Source organism: Alternaria dauci, chromosome 8 (genome assembly GCF_042100115.1).
Source record: "Alternaria dauci strain A2016 chromosome 8, whole genome shotgun sequence".
NCBI lineage: Eukaryota > Fungi > Ascomycota > Dothideomycetes > Pleosporales > Pleosporaceae > Alternaria > Alternaria dauci.
In genome coordinates this window covers 338,558-357,435 of record NC_091279.1, presented here as the reverse complement: position 1 = coordinate 357,435, position 18,878 = coordinate 338,558, and the positions used below count along the sequence as shown (strand labels likewise).

General features: G+C 53.3%; 8 protein-coding genes across 8 annotated transcripts; 3 read left to right on the top strand and 5 right to left on the bottom strand.

Moving 5' to 3' along the window:
- Nucleotides 1–90: 90 nt before the first annotated feature.
- On the bottom strand, nucleotides 91–3,927 carry ACET3X_008053 (uncharacterized protein). Its single transcript, XM_069454971.1, has 4 exons — nucleotides 3,410–3,927; nucleotides 2,933–3,353; nucleotides 1,416–2,881; nucleotides 91–1,359 (listed from the first exon to the last, which is right to left on the bottom strand). The coding sequence occupies exons 1-4, from the start codon at nucleotides 3,864–3,866 to the stop codon at nucleotides 356–358; spliced, it is 3,348 nt and encodes a 1,115-aa protein (XP_069303655.1). The 5' UTR covers nucleotides 3,867–3,927; the 3' UTR covers nucleotides 91–355.
- A 1,923-nt stretch (nucleotides 3,928–5,850) lies between these two features.
- ACET3X_008052 (uncharacterized protein) lies at nucleotides 5,851–8,165 on the top strand (the record flags this gene model as incomplete). The annotated part of the gene is made up of 7 exons (XM_069454960.1): nucleotides 5,851–6,205; nucleotides 6,256–6,293; nucleotides 6,386–6,499; nucleotides 6,546–6,580; nucleotides 6,632–7,289; nucleotides 7,339–8,106; nucleotides 8,157–8,165. 7 exons carry the CDS (start codon nucleotides 5,851–5,853, stop codon nucleotides 8,163–8,165), a joined length of 1,977 nt encoding a protein of 658 aa, XP_069303654.1.
- A 280-nt stretch (nucleotides 8,166–8,445) lies between these two features.
- Nucleotides 8,446–8,924, bottom strand: ACET3X_008051 (uncharacterized protein; the record flags this gene model as incomplete). The annotated part of the gene is made up of 3 exons (XM_069454949.1): nucleotides 8,446–8,689; nucleotides 8,762–8,842; nucleotides 8,896–8,924. The coding sequence occupies 3 exons, from the start codon at nucleotides 8,922–8,924 to the stop codon at nucleotides 8,446–8,448; spliced, it is 354 nt and encodes a 117-aa protein (XP_069303653.1).
- A 1,691-nt stretch (nucleotides 8,925–10,615) lies between these two features.
- Nucleotides 10,616–12,428, top strand: ACET3X_008050 (uncharacterized protein; the record flags this gene model as incomplete). Its single annotated transcript, XM_069454938.1, has 4 exons — nucleotides 10,616–10,632; nucleotides 10,684–10,777; nucleotides 10,828–12,010; nucleotides 12,064–12,428. The coding sequence occupies 4 exons, from the start codon at nucleotides 10,616–10,618 to the stop codon at nucleotides 12,426–12,428; spliced, it is 1,659 nt and encodes a 552-aa protein (XP_069303652.1).
- Nucleotides 12,429–12,786: 358 nt separating this feature from the next.
- ACET3X_008049 (uncharacterized protein) lies at nucleotides 12,787–14,141 on the top strand. The gene is made up of 3 exons (XM_069454927.1): nucleotides 12,787–13,148; nucleotides 13,281–13,643; nucleotides 13,697–14,141. The coding sequence occupies exons 1-3, from the start codon at nucleotides 12,915–12,917 to the stop codon at nucleotides 13,967–13,969; spliced, it is 870 nt and encodes a 289-aa protein (XP_069303651.1). The 5' UTR covers nucleotides 12,787–12,914; the 3' UTR covers nucleotides 13,970–14,141.
- Nucleotides 14,142–14,366: 225 nt separating this feature from the next.
- Nucleotides 14,367–15,136, bottom strand: ACET3X_008048 (uncharacterized protein; the record flags this gene model as incomplete). Its single annotated transcript, XM_069454916.1, has 2 exons — nucleotides 14,367–14,915; nucleotides 14,987–15,136. The coding sequence occupies 2 exons, from the start codon at nucleotides 15,134–15,136 to the stop codon at nucleotides 14,367–14,369; spliced, it is 699 nt and encodes a 232-aa protein (XP_069303650.1).
- A 503-nt stretch (nucleotides 15,137–15,639) lies between these two features.
- ACET3X_008047 (uncharacterized protein) lies at nucleotides 15,640–16,932 on the bottom strand (the record flags this gene model as incomplete). Its single annotated transcript, XM_069454905.1, has 1 exon — nucleotides 15,640–16,932. One exon carries the CDS (start codon nucleotides 16,930–16,932, stop codon nucleotides 15,640–15,642), a length of 1,293 nt encoding a protein of 430 aa, XP_069303649.1.
- A 575-nt stretch (nucleotides 16,933–17,507) lies between these two features.
- Nucleotides 17,508–18,479, bottom strand: ACET3X_008046 (uncharacterized protein; the record flags this gene model as incomplete). The annotated part of the gene is made up of 2 exons (XM_069454894.1): nucleotides 17,508–17,908; nucleotides 17,972–18,479. 2 exons carry the CDS (start codon nucleotides 18,477–18,479, stop codon nucleotides 17,508–17,510), a joined length of 909 nt encoding a protein of 302 aa, XP_069303648.1.
- Nucleotides 18,480–18,878: the final 399 nt, after the last annotated feature.

Below are 18,878 nucleotides of genomic sequence, written 5' to 3'. Positions count from 1 at the left end.
GACACATGGTCTCGCTAGTATGCTTGCCTTGGACCACAGCTGTCTCCCAGATCATTATGTATACCACGCAAGACTGAACGTGCAACTCGATCAAGATATAATAAATCCATTAAACTACGCCAAAACGATAATTAAACTAAGCGGTCAGTGGTATCACCTTGATGAAGATCAATGAACAATTTAACGAGTGAACTCCCTCTCCCCCTTGACTCCATATACAGCCTTGTCTCTTCGACCTCTCAGTCACCTACTCCCTCGCACCCCTACAACGAAACATCCCAGCCCGTCGGCTTCGCAGATCGCTCGAGCTCGAAGACAGCGACACCGACGGACGCGCATCCGGCCCTAGACCTCTCTAAGGCGCAATCGTATAAGCATTCCCGTACTCATTATCCCCACCAGCGTTTCCATGCCCATTCGAGGCATAGTTCACATGCCCGTTCGTCAACCCATTCGTATGTCCATTCGTAAGCCCGCCAGCCGCATGACCATTCAGTCCATTCGCAACCGCATCCTCACTATCGTAGTGCAGACGCAGACTCGTCGGGATAGGACTCTCCTTTGAATTAGAATCGAGATAGTGACGCATCGTGATGCCCGCGAGTTTGTGCTCGGTGATAGTGAAGCGGCCCTGTTTGCCGGGCGCGCGACGCACGTTTGGTAGCTTGAAGACTTCGCGGAGCGTGGCGGCGAGCGAGGGGCCGACGAGGCGCGCGCCGAAGCAGAAATGGAGACCGTGGCCCAGGAGCGTGTATTCCTTGAACGAGCGGTGCGGGTCTAGGATCTCCGGGTTGGGGAACGCAACGGGGTCCATGGCTGCTTTGGATGTGGCAACGAGGATCGTGTGGCCCTTTGTGATGGACACGGGGCCGCGCACGCCGTCGTTGACGACAATGTCTCGGGTTGCGACACGAGGGAGACCGGGGACCACGCCTACATGGCGCATGCCTTCGTAAACGAAACCTTGGAGTTCGCGGTCAGAGGCTGCGGGGTCCATGTGCGATAGTTCGACGATTCGCGCCTTGTACTTTTCGTACCCGGGTGAGAGGAACAGATCGATTAGCAGACTGGCTTGCTGGGTCAGGTTGCCAGCCACGGGTGCTCCCATGCCGATACAGTCGCCGACCATGTCGCCAATGGGTAGCTTGGTGTCGGCAAGGGCATGGTAAATGCGGTCGGCGTGTTTGCCTACTTCAAAGGCGGAGCCCTTGGCCATCCAATCTACGACGCCTTCGAAACGCCCTGTTTGTGTCTTGAGGTGTGCTTCGAAGATGGAGCGAAGTGGTGCTGCGGCTTGCATGGCGCCGGCTCGCAGTTTCCACTCGTTGTGTGGCATTATGTTGAAGGACTGGTACATGACTGGGAGCTGGTTAGCATGCTGTCCGTAATGGGAAATGGCTCGTGTTACAACTTACATAGGACAAGATACGCGAGGAATGCTTCGTGGATAGAGAGCAACCCTTTAGGGTGTTCCTTTGTCTTCAGCGGAAGTGCAAAACGTTCTGCAAGCCAGAGGATCGGCGTGATGTTGGTAACATCACGGACAATATCGATGCTCATTCTGCCCTTGGCGCCCTTGAGCGAGTTCTGCTTGATGAGCCTCCGTACGTTGGTCGTGAAGAACTCATTGATGTTCTTCTCGAAACCCTCCTCGAAGAAAACCTTGTGCAGGATGTTGGACCGCTCGTCGTGCTTCTTCTGCTCGTCCCATCCAATCATGAAGTCATGTCCGGCAGTACAGTTGCGAATGGCTGCCTGGTACATGACAACAAAGCTCTCACGGTCCTCGAACACCTTCTTGCAACCTTCTTGTGTCTGTACACTGATGATGTCGTAGTCGCTCGGAGGGCGCCTAAGGTCATACTGGTCAACCACCTTGTTGCCTGTGAGAATCTCTTTGGCTGCTTTAGGCGTATAGAAGGGCAGCAGCGCGTAGCTGGAGGTTCCTTTGAATCCACCTGGGAGACCCTGGAAGAGCAGCTTGGGGAGTACGCCGCCATATGCTCCTGGTGTGGTCTCTGACAGCAAAGCCGCACCCCACTGTGTAAGAGTGTTGCTGTTGAAGTCATAGCTCAGGAAGCGGTCACCACGGACTAACGCGACAGCATCGTCCAAGATACCACGACCAGTTGTTTGACCAGGACAGACACCACTTCCGGGCATGGCAGGCTTCGTGCACTCGGCCATCAACCCTGGGTAGAGCTCCATGTTCTCCATGTGGCCATACAAAAGCTCGGCCGCCCGCGCAGTTTCTTTGTCAGAGCACCAATCCTCAAATGTCTCGTACGGCTTGAGATTAAGATACCGACGAAATTCGTTGAGCGTGCAGACATTGAACATCTCACGAGCTTGTAACTGACCCATGATATCAACGACCTTGAGACTGGCTGGTGTACCATGAGCGCCAAAAGCGTGAGCAGGCTCTTCGATGCAGTCCTTGATGAGCTCGGAAAGTTGGGCGTCGTTGAATCTGCCGTCAGGTCCTCGCTTAAGACCTCCGAAAGTCCATTCCCAGGGCTTCTTGCTCATCAAGTCATGGCCGTAGACCTTCATAACCTTGTGGAACATCTCGATTGTTATGTCGTCGATGTGACGGATATCAGGAAAGACAGAACGGATGATATCTTCCATCCATTTGTCGTCGGCAGCGCTGAGAGCTGCATGCCAGTGGTAGAGAACAGCGAACTCAACCGAGACGTGACTGCCGGTTCCGCGCTCAACACGCGTACCGCCTTGCTTGATCTCTTTGCCAAGATCGAGAGACCATTCTGAGTTGGCTCGTGGAGTGTTCAAGATGGCAGCGACGTAGTCCTTCAGCACGACCGAAGCAAAAAAGCCAACGTTGATGTTGCGGGTGATCTGGAAGATGTCCTCGTCTTGCCTATACATCGCGTTAGACTCGTTTAGGGTGCGATGGATGTGGGAAACTTACCATTTTCTCCCCGCCTCGTCTAAGTTGTCCCAGGGTTTGTATTTGCCATCCTCGTTCACTGACAGTAATGACTCCGCGACGTGGTTGTGGTTCCTCGAGAACATCAAAAGCACAGCGACCACACCCGGAGGCATCATCATAATGCGCTCTGAAGCGATAGAGTCTGGATATATCAGGCCGTTCTTGTATGTTCGCACACGCTTCTGCTCCTTCTCTGTGTTGCCGTACAAGGTACTGAGGTCAACATAGCTCGAAGTCTCGTTAATCCAAGGGTCCGTCCTAGAGGTTTGGAAACATTCGTGAATGACGATAGTTGCAAAGGAGAAAAATAGGCGATTGAGGCCAGAAGGATGCTCACGGAACGGTCCATTGCGTTTCAGAAGCGCCTCATATACGTCTTCAACGTCGGGTAGGTTTGGTCCTACAAGAAGCAGTCAGTATCAGTTTGCAAGTCTGGCGCACGAAGGGGTTAATTACCTTTCGGTTTGCTGGGAGGCACGTTACGTGCATATGGGGATCCTGCCTTGCCCATTTCAGGGTTGTGAGGATTGTTTCCCGAGCCATCGTGCTTCCGGTATCTTGCTGAAGGCCCAGCGTGTGTAGGCGTTGGGTGGGGCAAGTCATTCCAGAGCATGCTAATAAAACCGTCTGAGATTTTTGCGCTGAGGCCGCTGTTCAGAGGCAATCCCTGTAGCATCTGGACTCCCTTCTCGAGGAGAAGTTCTTTATCGTCCATAGGCTCACCAGATGCCAGTGTTGTAATAGCCTCGAGAGCGAATTTGGCATCCTTGACACCGAGACCTTTAATGTCGCTGACGATGCCAGTCTTCTGGGTGTTCTTCAGCCCACTCGCGGCTTCCGCCGTTCTGCCATCGCTGGCTTGTGTCGGCTTCCTCCTGATCTTTCCGATCAATGCTTGTATTTGACTAGGCATGATGAATAGTTGTACGTATGGCCATAAGAAAAGGACGGGAAAGAGCAGAATATGAATCTCGGGACGGCAGGAACTTCAGAAAGTAAGTTCAATGCAGCTTGCTATTGATCTTGGAGGGCGCAATGCTCCCCACGCGAGAGCTTGGCCATCATAGGCAGAGACGAGCCAGTGCCATGGCGACGATCGCTAGCAGCGTCGGTGTGTTGATCAGCATATGCACTCGGCGAACAGTGTCCTGCGGCTTCCAAAGAGGGCGGGTGAACCCATGCATGTACTGGGGCAGCGCCTTGATCTTGATGTCGCCAAAGCTTTGATAGCGGCGATTGTGTGGGTGTTGATTGGTTGTGAGCTACTGCATGGCGGGCAGCATAAGACCATTGTTGCACTACCTTCACTGGGAACAGACAGAGGGGTGTTGAGTAAGTCCAAGAGACGATCTGTGAGCGGCGTCGATAGGGCCCACAGAGTAGCAGCACCATTGGCCACATTGGGGAATGAACTAGCGAGGCCCACCTGCGTTGATTCATGGATGGTTTCGGTAACAACAAGAAGCGTATCCAAAAGAAAGGTGTATACTGCACGGGTACACTTGCCGCGTTTCAGGCTTCAGCACCCAGTAGTTATCTGGAGACCCATGGTAGGATGACCTTGGTGAACCGATGCGAGGCTGGAGAAACTATTTTGCGCAGGTATCGGTCGACGACGTGATGGATGGAAACGCCGACCTGATTTTGCGACCATTCCAAACAGAGACGTAGACAAAAGCCACAGATGAACTTCCAAGCGATCGGCATCCCCATCAGCGTCCCGATCGAGCAGTCCTCGGCCGAGCAGTCGAAGAAACCCCTAGCGACTGTGGGCCCGGGATTGACCGATTATTTTTCCCGCCAGATGGCCTCGCATTCATCTGCTAGCGAGCAAACAAACGAAAGGGAGTTTCAGCTGATGCGGTGGCGGTCAACAACTGGAGCACGAGCTTGCAAATCTCCGAGTAGGACGCGGCATCAACCTAAGTACTAGGATCCGCAGTCCGCGGCCTAGGGACTGTCCAGAGGCCGCAGGGTTGACTGTCCGGTTCATCTAAGAAGTGGGTTGTGGTTGCGACGAGTGGGAGGCGCGATCGATAGTCGAGAGGACGGGAATCGGGACGGGTGTGCACGGGCCCCGGCTCCACTGACGATCGCTAGCAGGGCAGCGCTAACCACCTCCAAACGACGCGACGTGCTTTTCCAGCTCACATGTCGGCGAGCAGACCTACACCAGCAACTATTCCCTGATCAGCACAGTTGTGTTGAATGAGCATGTCCCTGAAGCCAATAGGAGTAGACACCATTGTGATGACCGGCACCGTACTCAGCATTCCAAGGTTAGTTAGCGGGGCTTCTCAGTTGGAACGCGTATCATTGCGTGAACCGGTCACCTCTAGCCAGGATGGTGGTCGAAAGACGGCATTGGTTCAATTGCGGTGAGGGGTTCGTCCACGTTCCTTTTCTCGGACTAACTGCGGTAGAAGACGGGGCAGTATGCAGTGCACCTGTCGTGTCTCCTGTCATGCAACGCTGCGACACATGTGTTACCTCCGCATCATCCACATTGATATTTGGAGTGGGGGCTTAGAAAAGTGCATGGCAGCTAGTTCATATCTGCCATTCCAGGATCAACAGTTTCTGTACGGCGGACCGCACACCTGATTAGCGGCGGGACGACTCCGAGCCCACCACACGCGATATCGCCCTGTCGATAGGCGAGTGTGTTTGCAAGCTATATTAGCAATGCCGATCAATATCTTAACATGACTTGATACGTTCGGGAGCTTTGGGACAGGCCGGAGGGGGGCATGCGTCAATTGTGTCAGCCTACTGCATCCAACCCCCGCGATCATAGAAATCACTTGGCTACCTGATGCTTCGCGACTGCTTCGCTCTGAGTACGAAGTTGCTTCCCTTTTGAATCTGTCTTCCTGCTTGAATCTCAGGTTGTCAATATGGCGCGTGGAAACCCAGAGCAGTCACGTCTCCCGAGCGTTTCACCCCAGCTTCCCACACAAACACCTAACAACAATCCCATGGATTACGGAGCGGTATCGCGACGCACAAATCATGTGACCAAGAAATTCGTCCTGTGCTTTGATGGTACGGGTAACAAGTTCTCGGGCACGGATTCGGATAGCAACATCCTTAAGATTTACCGCATGCTGGATCGCAATGGCGATGATCAGTTTCATTACTACCAGCCCGGAATCGGCACCTATGTTACGAAAGCGAATGGATCTATGACCCGAACAGGTCGATGGGAGAGGTTTCAGTCGTGGTATGCAAAGGCGAAAGATAGCGCGATAGGTTTGTTCGATCGGGCTTGGCTACCATGCATAAGACCTGATGTATTATAGGGACTTCGTTCGATCAGCACGTCATGGCAGGATACAAGGTAAGTCGTTAACGTTCTGAAGCAAATCAGCTGCCCCAGTTGCTCGCTTGAAGGAACAAACATGGCGCACATGACTGACACGCTTTGCACAGTTCCTGATGCGGTATTATACGCCTGGCGACGACATATTTTTCTTTGGATTTTCACGAGGTGCCTACACGGCTCGGTTCCTTGCGGAGATGCTCGATCACGTTGGCCTTCTCTCTGTAAGCGCTTGACCACCATGTACGAAGACGTACTAATATTCAACAGGCTGGAAATGAAGAGATGTGCCAGTTTGCATGGAAGTGAGTACAGCATAAAGCGGTTGTAGGCCTCCACTAATATTTTCTTTTCAGGACATTTCAGAAGTGGCAATGTCGATTGCCTGAAGAAAAAAGCAGCAAAGGCCGCAAGTCTGGCGAGAAGTCGGAGAAGTTGAAGCTCCTCGAATTCATGTGCGCATTCAGGGAAACATTCAGTCGCCCTGTCAAACCTATACGCTTTCTCGGTCTTTTTGATACAGTCAACAGCGTGCCTGCTTTCGAGAACGCATGGATGCAACGCAGCAGGTTCCCGTATACCGCAAGAAGTAGCGCGAACGTCATACGTCATGCAGTCTCTATCGATGAACGGCGCGCAAAGTTCAGACAAGACCTCGTCTCCCAGGAGAAGCCAGACAGGTCAACGCTATACAAACACCGTCATCACAAGCATCTCCATCACATGAAAGATATGATGCACGGGGATCATGTCGATCATGAATACGATGAGAAAGACCACCAGGAGCAACTACATAGAGGTCGACAGGATACGTTGGCACCACCAGAACGATTTAGAGATCCACACGAGACTTCAGGCGTGCGCAGCCGTAGCGCCGACTGCTCGCAATTGGACGGTGTTCACGGCTCTGCTACTCCTTCGATGCGATCGCACGACGTAGCAGGAACTTTCAACTCTCAAGACGAAGATGGCGAACAAGACATTCAGGAAGTCTGGTTTCCAGGATGTCATGCGGTCAGTGTGTCTACACCTGGGAAAGAGCTTTGAAACTAACAATGCGTAGGACATTGGCGGAGGATGGCCACTCGGTGACGATGATGCAGCCTTGAGTCATGTAGCGCTGGTGTGGATGGTGCGCGAAGCTCAAAAAGCTGGTCTCGACTTCGACGAAGACAAGTTGGAGGCTCTGAGCTGCTGTCATGAGGTGCCCACAACCACCGCTCCGCAAGCCCAAAACAACATACCGATGATTGCAATCGATCCTGCATCGTCCTCACCGGTCCTCCCACGCATGAACTCGGATGCGCCGTTCGTGGATACAACACAGTACACCGACGATGACAACATCCTTTCTCACCACCGTGAGCACCCGAATACACACTTCTATAAACACCTCCACAGCGCCGCAACCAAAGGCCGTATCCATGACGTTCTCCAGTTCAACAATGGCGCCAACCGTATGGGCGTCGTTTCGTGGAACATAATGGAGTACCTGCCCTTCCGACGTATGGATCTACAGGAAGACGGAACCTGGAAGGCAATCAGATGGCCTTTGCCTAAAGGCGAGACCCGTGACATTCCCGCCAATGCCATCATCCATAACAGCGTAATTAAGCGTATGCGCGCGGACCCAACCTACCGCCCTGGTAACCTGATCGTGGGTGGTGGTGGAAGAGGTGTCAGGCTCGCACCCAAGGACATGGGCATGGGCCAGTGGGTTGTTGCGTGTGAAGAAGGCCACCATGTAGGAGAGTGCTTCAGGCGCAGAAACCCACCTGAGCGGACAAAGACGGAGGAAATGGAGCAGTCAGCGTGTGGTGGTTGTGAACAGGTAAGCTTCACTGATCGTATTATCGAGAACGCGGAATTAACTTTCAATAGAGAAAGTAATTTGCTAGCCGCAAGATGTCGACTGTCGTGAAGACCAAGCCACTAGTCCTACGCACTACTTCTACCTAGATAATCCCTGAACGTTGCTTCCAATTTACCCCGCTTTTGACCTAGACGTTTTTGAATTCGGTGCTTTTCGCTCTCTGTGGGGTAGTGCAGTGAAATGTACTCTTGGGATCATGGTGGCGAGCATGCGGCACAGCCTCGATATATGGTTCTTGGTGTCTTCCATTCGAATCTTCACCAATCTGTCCAACACCGTCTTCATTTACACGTGTGCTCAAGCCTTCTGCGCATCGTGACCCCAGTTCTTCAAACTTTTATAACTCTTACTGTCTGTGTCTTTCTTCGCCTTCTCTTCTTGTGCAAGATGCCTTTTGCAGTACGCCACTACCTTGCGCATATGATCGATGTCTTCATGTTCGTATTTACTAGGATCTTTCTTCGGGTTCTTCTGCAAGATGGCAACAATTTTGCGGCCTGAATCATGACCGATTGTTTCGCCGGAGCCGTTGTCCTTGGACCTGTAGGCGTCTTAGAGGCTGTGTGTGCCATGGAACTCGCAATGTCAGCATGGCATTGGAGGCAGAGCTTACCAGCCGGCTCCTTCGGACTCTTCGCTGCCGAGCCAGTCTTGTAGCTCATCTGCTGACATGTTGACAAGCTCGTTGAATTCCCTTGGGGCGGCCGTAAGCACTTGGCCTCGCCTCAATCCACACAACCTACTCACTCAATCACAGTTTCAGCGTCCTTGACCATCTTGCTTTGTGTTTACGAATCGTGCTAGGTAGTTTGGGATTAGTACTCTCAGGAATGTCTTTGCAGAATGTGTGGTCGAGATTCCCAAGTTCAGTATGTTGAATTCGCTTTCCAGTGTCGCAATATGATGACATCACGACCGAGCCCTGGCGCCACTGATGGCGCCCAGCCCGAGAGGCGGACCAAGAAACGGTCGCACGTGACTTGGCGGATCGCGTCGCGTCTCGCAGTTGGCATGATTGTCTCTCACGCACACAGACATTGACGCAGTAAGGAATTTGAAGAGTTAACGAAGCTGTATGGTCTCGCCGCGTTCTCGATGCAGCCTACGCTCCCTTTCGTACGAGAATCCGGCATCCTCTCGTGTGCGCTAGACTGCATAGAGCGGAAAACTGCGAGTCAGCTCTGCAGCAATTTGATGTTGGACTGTGTCAGGTATAAACCCAGCATGAGGTCGCTGTCGTGCGAGAAGTTGCTTCAATGTTGCTTTCGTTGTTCCATCCGCAGCTTTCGTCTCCAGCTTTTCTCCCCGGTGCCTACCACTTAGTGAGGAGTTTTCTCCAGTCTCCGCAGCCTCCGCAACCCCTTCTTCTCCTCACCGCACGCAAGCTCCCCTCAAAGTTTTCACGCCCACTCCGCGATGTGGGAACTGCCGAGATTACGGCCTCACTTTCTTGTCCGCTGCGGGTCGGACATGCCAAGTGGATGGAATGTTCTTAGTGGCTTCCTTGAGCCTCATGTGGGCCTCCTGCACCAATCCGAACCAATCTGTCGCCGCAACCTGGCTTGCGTTGCATCCAAAACGGGTCCCTCGGTATAGTTGACCGGAGGAAGATTGCAAGCGATCGGAGATTGCGAATCAAAACAAGCGCTGCGACAAAGCTTATGCCGGTTCACGCGGCATTTGTTTGAAAAACCGGAGAGATGATCGGAGAGAGACAGGTGTTGAGAACTGCACAGACCTGGATGGGGTCGTACACATCTCCGTCTTCCCCACTGCCTAGAGAGTGTCGCACCTTGAGGTGAAGTATCTTCACCGACATGGGCCCGGCCGATGAATACGCGTCGTTGAGTCGACACCCACAAGTCACGCGACTGTCAGTATGTTCCTGGGGATCGGCTGTGCGGCACAACGGTTTTGAAGCTCGTCGTTGTGTGGCTATGCATCTGGATGCGGGGTGCGTGTCAGAGGCGTTCACATCGCATGTTGGAGACTTAGCAGAACGCCATGTACAACACCGACTGTCAGATGAGCATGCAAGAACACGATCCGATCCATGTGTACTCAAGGCCATGTGTCTCTTTGGGGGACTTACCGGGACATCGGACGCATTTGGCTTGGCTATCGAATCGTGGACAGCTTCCCCACATACACGCCCCTTGTCCCCCAGCGGCTGCGTCGCATTGACAAGCCCGCTACTGCAGTTTCAGACCCCCAGATGACTTCTGTTTGGCTGTGGAGCAAAATAGGCCAAGTTGGCAAGGCCGCTCGCGCACAATTTCGCGTGACGGCGTGGCGCGTATGACGTAGCAGCCCCGGAGTCGAAAGCTCGGCGCGCTGCTGGGCATTACCGCATAACGGGACATGGGATTGGAATTGGCATCGATACTTAAGAATGGGCATGTACCAGGCGAATAACCCCATCTTGCCTTGAACATCAATTTTCCCCAGGTCAAGTCATCTTACAATCATGGGTTTGGGCAAAGTGTAGGTTTTGGTCCGGTTGGAGTGTGCATACAATCATGCTAATATGCACAGTGCTGTCAAGATACGCGGCGCCGAGTGCGGCATCGAAGCCATCATCCTCGGAGTGATCACTTCGATAGGTGGTTTCCTGTTCGGTTATGACACAGTACGTACCATGTGTCTGTTTTCAATCGTCCAACGACTTATTTGAGATAGGGTCAAATTTCTGGTATGCTCATCTTCAAGGACTTCATCCAGCGATTCGGACAGGACCAAGGCAATGGCCAGAAGGCATTCGACCCCACGATTCAGTCCTTGCTCGTTTCCCTCATGTCCATCGGTACCCTCATCGGCGCCCTCGCTGGTGCCTACACTGCTGATTGGTTCGGTCGTCGACGCAACCTGACTGTTGGTGTGTGCATTTTCATTATCGGCAACATCATTCAGGTCACTGCGATGAACACATGGGTACACATGACAGTAGGTCGTATTGTCGCTGGTCTTGGTGTCGGTATCCTGTCTATCGGTGTACCAATGTACCAGTCTGAAGTATGCCCTCGAGAGATTCGTGGTGCCGTCGTCGCATCTTACCAACTCATGATCACTGTTGGAATTCTCATCTCCAACATTATCAACTACGGAGTCCGCGACAACCCAGGCCAAGACAGCGACGCTTCCTGGAGGATCGTCATCGGCTTGGGAATCGGCTTTTCCATCCCTCTTGGTCTCGGTGTACTTTTCACACCGGAGTCTCCAAGATGGTTGGCGGGCAAAGGACGATGGGAAGAGGCACGTATGCAAATGGCCCGTCTCCGAGGTCTTGTCCATGACCCCAACCACGAGCTAGTCAACTCTGATTTCAAGGAGATGGAGGATTCCATCAACGAGCAACAGAGTGCTGGACAAGGTACCTGGGTAGAATGCTTCACCGGTCAGCCATCCGGCATTCCGCTTCTTGCGTACCGCACCTTCCTCGGATGTGCTCTCCAATTCTTCCAGCAGTGGACCGGTGTCAACTACTTCTTCTACTACGGAGCGACCATCTTCCAATCCGCAGGTATTGATGATCCTCTCCAGGTCCAGCTCATTCTTGGCGCTGTCAATGTAGCCATGACCATTCCCGGATTATGGCTCATTGAGCGAGTTGGACGTCGTGTGCCTCTCGTCGTCGGTGGTCTCTGGCAAGCTGTCTGGCTGCTGATTTTCGCCATCATCGGTGTCGTGCTCCCGCCACAGGACAACCCAGCCGCCGGTATTGTCATGATTGTCGCTGCCTGCATGTTCATCGCAAGTTTCGCCTCTACCTGGGGACCTTTTATTTGGGTTATCATCGGAGAGACGTTCCCGCTCCGCACTCGTGCAAAGCAAGCCTCTTTGGCTACTGCGTTCAACTGGCTCGGTAAGCTATACATCCTCAACAAAGCAAATATATCCACTAACGCTCCATGCTAGGCAACTTCTTGATCGGTTTCCTTACACCGTACGCCGACGATGGTATCGGCTACGCCTTCGGTTTCGTCTTCTTCGCATGCAACTTTGTTGCGGCGGGTATCGTTTACTTCTTCGTATTCGAGACCAAATCATTGTCTCTGGAGAACGTTGACATCATGTACTCGGACACAAGTCTGTCGGCTAGGACCAGTAAGAAGTGGGTCCCAGCTGGATACATCAGCCGTAACGAGCGTGACGACTCTTACTGGGAGCGTCGTCACAGTGTTGTTGGTGCTACTGGCGCTGTTGCGTCTGAGAAGGTTGGTGACAAGGACCTTGATACTTCGCCCGAGAGGGGCATGTCGACGCACCACGAGAGGGTTTAGATACACTCTCATGGTCAAGTACGGGGAATCTTTGTCTGAACAGCCCAGGTTAGAGGTGCTCTCGCACTGCCGCTGTCTCCCAGCGGCTCCTCCATTCTAGCACTGCGCTACATACCGCCAAGAGGCGTACATAATTTACACATTATTCAATTCAACACATGAACAATCCGCTGCGTTGTGTGAGAATCTCTTTTGCGTTTTCGTTTCCCCGGTCGTTGGACGACAAAAGCTGGGCGATTTCTCTACTTCCGTAGAGATGCCGACACTGCCACCGCACCCCTGCTAATTTTAGCGTGGCGCATGTCACAAACATAAGCGGCAACGCGTCAGCTCCACGTCTTCTCTCCAGCCACTCTCTGCTTTCAATCACCAAACAAAAACATACAGTGTCCTCGCTCATCTTTGCCAGTCATTCGTTCATTACTTCGGTTTTCCTTTCTGCCCGACTACGAACATTGAAGTACCGGAAAATACGAGTACGCAGTTATGCCGCCGGCAATACCACTTCACAACACCAGCAATCTCGCCGAATTAGCGCGTCGGGCCCTGGTCGCAGCGGGGCCGGCTGCCGCTTCGCAGGCCTCGCATCACTTTGAGCGCCGCGGGTTGAGTGTAAACCATACTCAAGGGGTCACGCTGGGTGTTATTGCTGCATATGTTGTTGTTATTGCGTTGTTGTGGAATCTACCGTACGTGCGGTGGGTGTTGTGGCCGTTCAAGGTACGTACACTGTAGTAGACCTAGACGAAGCTACTTTAGGAGATAGGGATCTCCAGTGTGGTTGACGATCATAACCCTTTGGCGTGCAAGTTTGACATGACAGGAGATATGGATTACTAATCAAATCCACAGATGCTAGTCATAGCCTTTCATGAATTCTCCCATGCAATAACATCTTGTTGTACTGGCGGGCGAGTAGAGTCCATCTCTCTCGATCCTCATGAGGGAGGTGTGACGCACATGCGCGGCGGCAAGCAATTCATTACTCTGCCTGCCGGCTACTTGGGGTCTTCGTTGATTGGCGCTTTACTTACCTTTTGCGGCTTCAACATTGTGGCCTCAAAAGTAGCGAGTATCGTACTAGGCGTGTGCTTCTTGCTGACGTTGTGGTGGGCGAGAAAAGACTGGTTGACGATTGTGACCATCCTACTCAGTGTAGGGTTACTCGTGGCGTTTTGGTTCATCGAGCATGGCGAAGCGTTGAGGTTCATGGTCGTAAGTGCCTTTTCTCGTTCCCTTTGTGAACCGTCAAACTAAGAACTGTCCAGCTCTTTATCGGCGTCATGTCTTCACTATACAGTGTGTGGGACATTTGTGACGATCTCATCCTCCGCAAGGTCAATTCGTCCGATGCTAGCGTCTTCGCCAAGCGGTACGGCGGTTCATCGCAGTGCTGGGGCGTCATCTGGTCACTTGTCTCGTTGATTTTTATGGTTTGCGGAATTCTCGCAGGGTTGGCAGCCTTCAAGCAGAGTTTCGAACAGCAAGAGAAGGACAGCCAAGATTTCATTCCTACTGTGCGCATGATGATGCGGGTATAAGATTTGATATGAGTAGAGGATGTGGTATGGGCGGCTAAAAAACAATACATAATTGGACGGCGCCGGGAGATTTGGAATATGTGGCTGACGATGATATACCCTTGTATGCGCGTAGTGTTGAGCTTTGTGTCGCTCAGGTCATTTCACAACAATGGAATGAAACATTATTAACACCTCACCAGAAAAGGAAAAGATCTTTATGCGGATATAGTTGAACTAAAGAGTCGTCCTTGTAGGCATCATGACTACCAGTGTTGGGCCAAGCTACAAGAGAAACAGGATGTAGCCCTAACCGTCACCACATGCCAGATACCGAATTACCACTGCAATTCCACCAGCAAGGCACATTCCCACTCGATATCCAACGCAACTCGTTCCCGGCGTACTTCCCATCAGCCTACTCGCTCTCAACGCCTCCACCAAACGCCTCCTTCAAAGCCTCCTTGATCCTCTCCAACGCCACCTTGTCCTCTCCATACTTTCGCTCAACCTGCAGCAAGAGCATATCATACATCGCACGACCCATCTCATGGCTCTGGCCGAGCGACCGCAACCCATTTATCAACGCCCTCCACTGCAAGACCTCGTCTTCCTTGGCTTGCTCCAACTGCTTCTTCACAAGGTCATAATCGTCTTCTGCCTTCCACATGGCGTCGCGGTAAAAGCGAGCATCCTTGCGAGACTCGCTTCGCTCTTCATGTGCAAGATCGAGGGCGCCTTTGTGGGCACGGAGCTCGGAGGTCTGGTCGCGATATGCGGTTTGGAGAGGGGCGTGGGAGGCGACAAGGGTGTTGTAGCGGTCGTTCAGTTTGCAGCATTGGATCCAGAGCAGCTGCATCTGGTCGGATTGGTGGGCTGACTTGGCTTTCTCTGCTGCGAGCTCTTCTTTGGCCTTTTGGAGCTCGGCCTTTTGGAGGACGATAAGGTGTGCGTAATATCGGAGTGTCTAGGAGAGGTTAATGACTATGCTAGAATTGGGTATACGAATCGCTTTCGCTTGAGAGTATGTGTACTTACGGAGGAATTCTCAGCGGCGTGTTTGGTCTTTTTGGATGGGGGCTCTGGAGACGAATCTTCTGCGGGCCGCTTGCTCGTTGCTGGGTCTGTGGTGGGTACCATCAGGCCGCGGAACTTCAGCAACTCGATCTGTCGTTCGGCTTCGTTCATTTTGAATCAATCAATGCTTGGACTTGTTGGGCAATGCTGGTAGTAGTTCGTAGAGCGAGGTTGGAGGTGGTGCGAAGGAGACCAAGGCGAGGAGACGCAAGATATATAGGCGCCAGTTCTTCATCTCTAGGTGACTGGCAATCGGTGATAGGTCACGTATGAGCAAGTTTTTTGTTGTTGTTGTTGTTTTTTTTTTTGCAAAGGGAAGTGAATTGTGATGGTGACTTGCTAGGAGATGACCAAAGCCAAGGTGAATGTGAGAAACGGCCAATCAAGAGCAGCCTCGAGTTACACAAGACAGAAGAGCTGCGGCTGCAAACGATTATGTCGGGGGTACGCGTATAATGACCGAGACGCTGATCGTGGGTGGTCATGCTGTTTCAAGAATTCTCGTGCTATCGAGTTCGGAATCGTTTGGTGCCGTCAGTACAATGGCAAAGTGAAAACTCACGTGGACCATGACGATTTCTTGGCGTACTATATACGTCCTAACTATGATACATCTAACGCAGTCCCACTCCCTTGACTCCCTCAAAAAGCGCGTCCTCCCTAACTAATACGCTTCGATTCAGGTCCTTCTTTTGCACACTCTGTATACCGCTCAAATGCAAGGTAAGCTCCAACTCACCCACCAAACTCTTGAGCACATGCTCCACGCCCTTTTCTCCTCCAAGCGCCAGACCATACACATACGGTCTACCCACTAGCACACAGTCTGCACCCAGCGCCATTGCCTTTGCAATATCAGCCCCAGACTGAATCCCACTGTCAAAGAAGATTGTCAACTTCTCGCCAACCGCATCAACAATATGCGGCAACACGCCCAACGAAGAATTCCCACCATCAAGCTGCCTCCCACCATGATTACTCACAACAATACCCTGCACACCAACCTCTACGGCCTTCCTCGCATCCGCCAAGCTCTGAATCCCCTTGAGCACAACCGGCCCATCCCAGTGCCTCTTCAAAAACTCGACATCCTCCCAGCTATGGCTCTCACCGGGAAAAATCGTCCTCATCCATTCCGGCGCCGCAGTCTCCATGTCGCTCTCCACATCCACGCCGTGTCTCTGCTCGAACTGTTTTCTGAACACGGGATCCGTCATACCAAGCTCTACGCCTGTGCGGTCCGCGCGCATAAAAGGGTTGTAGCCATTATCCATGTCTTCGGGCCGCCAGCCAAGGATATACGTATCTAGCGTTACGAAGAGAGTCGTGAAACCAGATTTTTTTGCGCGCTGGAGCAGGGAGATGGTGATGTCGTCGTGGTCGCGTGACGGCCAGTAGAGTTGGTACCAGCGCTGGCCGTCGGAGCCGTTGGCTGCGGCGGTATCTTCTATGCTCGTGCTGCTCGCTGTACTCAGGATGTACGGGATAGCTTCTTTGGCTGCGGCTCTTGCGGCGGCGACTTCGCCGTAGGGATTGAATATCTTGAGGACGCCGACGGGCGCCATGGCTAGGGGTGCTATCATCTTCTCGCCAAAGATTTCGGTCGTGAGGTCCGGGAAGCCCGTGTACTTTACCAAGCGGTTGGGCACAATGGACCATTTCCTAAAGGCGTTGCGGTTCTTGTCCGTTGTTTCTCGTACTCCGGCTGAGCCGTAGACGTAGCCTTTGGAGTCGGCTGACATGCGGCTACAAGCTAGTTCTTCCCATTTATCGGCCTGGAATGTGAGCGGTGGGCGTTCAAAGTCTAGTCCGCGCGTGTACGTTTGCATCTCGTAGTCGACGGCATCTTGCTCTGGTTTGTGATTTTCGAACTTGGGATGGTGTTGAGTTGCTGTGGGCTCGGACATGGCGATGTGGTAGGGTTCGGGTTGCTCTTAGGGTTGGAAGTACGAGGTGTATATGGAACCGAAACAGGGACGGGAGTAAGGCAGATTTGTTCGAGTTGCGATACACGTCTGCTGGAGCATAATGCACGTCGCATTATGACAGCTCTACCGGATACTTTCGGGAGCAACGTAGTGCAGGGCCTAATGGCGCCTCCCGCACTGAGCCAGTCTTAGGAAGCTTAAGTGTGGGCTATTAGTCGACTACTTGGTACCCAGCGGACATGCAGGATTGTGTGGTCTGATGCATGCTGCGTCGATGAGCCTCGAGTGACGTCACGCGCTGTCATCACAAAGTATGCCCAAGCAGAGCGATGTGGGGAAATGTGTCAAACGGAATGGAGTGGCTGGGACACATGTCCGTGTGGTGAATCATTTCTATCCGTCTAACAAAGTGCCTCTATACCTCCAATCCATGATGATACCGTGTGCAAAGCATGCAGCCTCTGCTTCTGAAAGAAAAGCGGGCAATCCCAAACTCCATCAATGCAAATGCCGATCAAGGCAGCACAACAAGCAAGCAAGGCTAAACGCAACGTCTACACAGCGACACAGCCGCCGTCAATCTTCAAGTGTCCACCAGTCATGAACTTGCTGTCCTCGCTGACAAGGAAGGCAACGACGCTGGCCACGTCGTCGGGGCTGCTGAAGCGGTCGAGGGCAGTCTCCTCCTTGAGCTCTGCCAGCTTCTCCTTGCTCCAGCCGTCCTTGTAGCCCTGTGTCTGGATGATGCTTGTGTGGATGGTGTTGACGCGGATGTTGAGCGGCCCCAGCTCTTCGGCGGCGGTCAGGGCGATGCCGCGCAGGGCAAACTTGCTGGCGCTGTACGAGATGAGGTTGGGGAAGCCACGGAGACCGGCAATGGAGGAGCGGATGATGATGGAGCCGCCGCCAGAGGTGGTTTGCATGGCTGTGGCAGCGTACTTGACGCCTAGGAATGCTGGGGGAGGGGAGCAGTCAGTTGGGGGGAGGTGTCATCGGAGGGCAAGTGGGGACGACATACCCGACTTGGCGTTGATGGTCATGATACGGTCAAAGTCGTCTTCGGTGACGTCGAAGATGCTCTTGGACTCGCCCCGGTGGCAGCAGTTGAGCAGGGCGGCATCGAGCCTCTGGAAGCGCTGCACGACCTTCTTGGCGCAGGCCTCGACGTCGGGCTCCTTGGTCGCATCCGCCACAATGGTGAGCAGGCGGGACTCGATGGGCGTGCCCGTGGGTATCGCCGCCTTGAGGACGGGCACGGCCACCTCGAGCGCGCTCTGGTCAATGTCGATGAGGGCGACGTTGCAGCCCTCGATGAGCAGGCGGCCGGCAGACTCGACGCCGACTTTGCCGCCGCCGCCCGTGATCATGACGACCTTGCCTTCGAGGCGCTGGATGGGCAGCGGCCGTGTGAGGTTGGTCGACGTGGGCGCGCGCTCCATGCCCGGCCGCGGGGGCTTGTTGAGGTTGAGCGTCGCGATGCTGGCGCCGGGCGTGCGCAGGCTCTCGGTCGTGTTTGCTCGCTGCATGGTGAAGTCGTGAGAGAGAGCGGGGGAGATGGGCCGTCCAGCGGTTTAGTCGTGAGCGTGTTCGTGAGGATGTTGGTGAGAATAACGCGGGAGCAGGGCTCGCGGGCAGACGGCCATTGTGCTATTTCTACCTGCCATCATCCCCTCCTCACCGGGCCCTTCTTTTCCCTCGACATGACGTATCGCCGGGATTCCCTAGGCGAAATCTTTTCTGCGTTGATCAAACACCGGATGCGCATCCGTTGAGCCTCTTGCTGGCGGCCGTACCCACTGCCCCAAATTTTTCAGCCAATGCCGCCACTCGCCGGCTTTTGCCCGCACCACCTTGTCCGACTCTGGCGCAATGGGCGGTGGGACGTGTCCACTCCATGCCATCACTTATCGTACCCCGTGTGCGCG

Excerpts from the sequence above, each read along its gene's own strand:
- ACET3X_008053 (XM_069454971.1), bottom strand. The coding sequence starts at position 3,866 with ATGCCTAGTCAAATACAAGCATTGATCGGAAAGATCAGGAGGAAGCCG. Across the intron at positions 2,882-2,932 it reads GACGAGGCGGGGAGAAAATG|GCAAGACGAGGACATCTTCC; the intron begins GTAAGTTTCCCA and ends CGCGATGTATAG. Across the intron at positions 1,360-1,415 it reads CCTCGCGTATCTTGTCCTAT|TCATGTACCAGTCCTTCAAC; the intron begins GTAAGTTGTAAC and ends ACCAGCTCCCAG.
- ACET3X_008049 (XM_069454927.1), top strand. The coding sequence starts at position 12,915 with ATGCCGCCGGCAATACCACTTCACAACACCAGCAATCTCGCCGAATTA. Across the intron at positions 13,149-13,280 it reads GGGTGTTGTGGCCGTTCAAG|ATGCTAGTCATAGCCTTTCA; the intron begins GTACGTACACTG and ends TCAAATCCACAG. Across the intron at positions 13,644-13,696 it reads AAGCGTTGAGGTTCATGGTC|CTCTTTATCGGCGTCATGTC; the intron begins GTAAGTGCCTTT and ends AGAACTGTCCAG.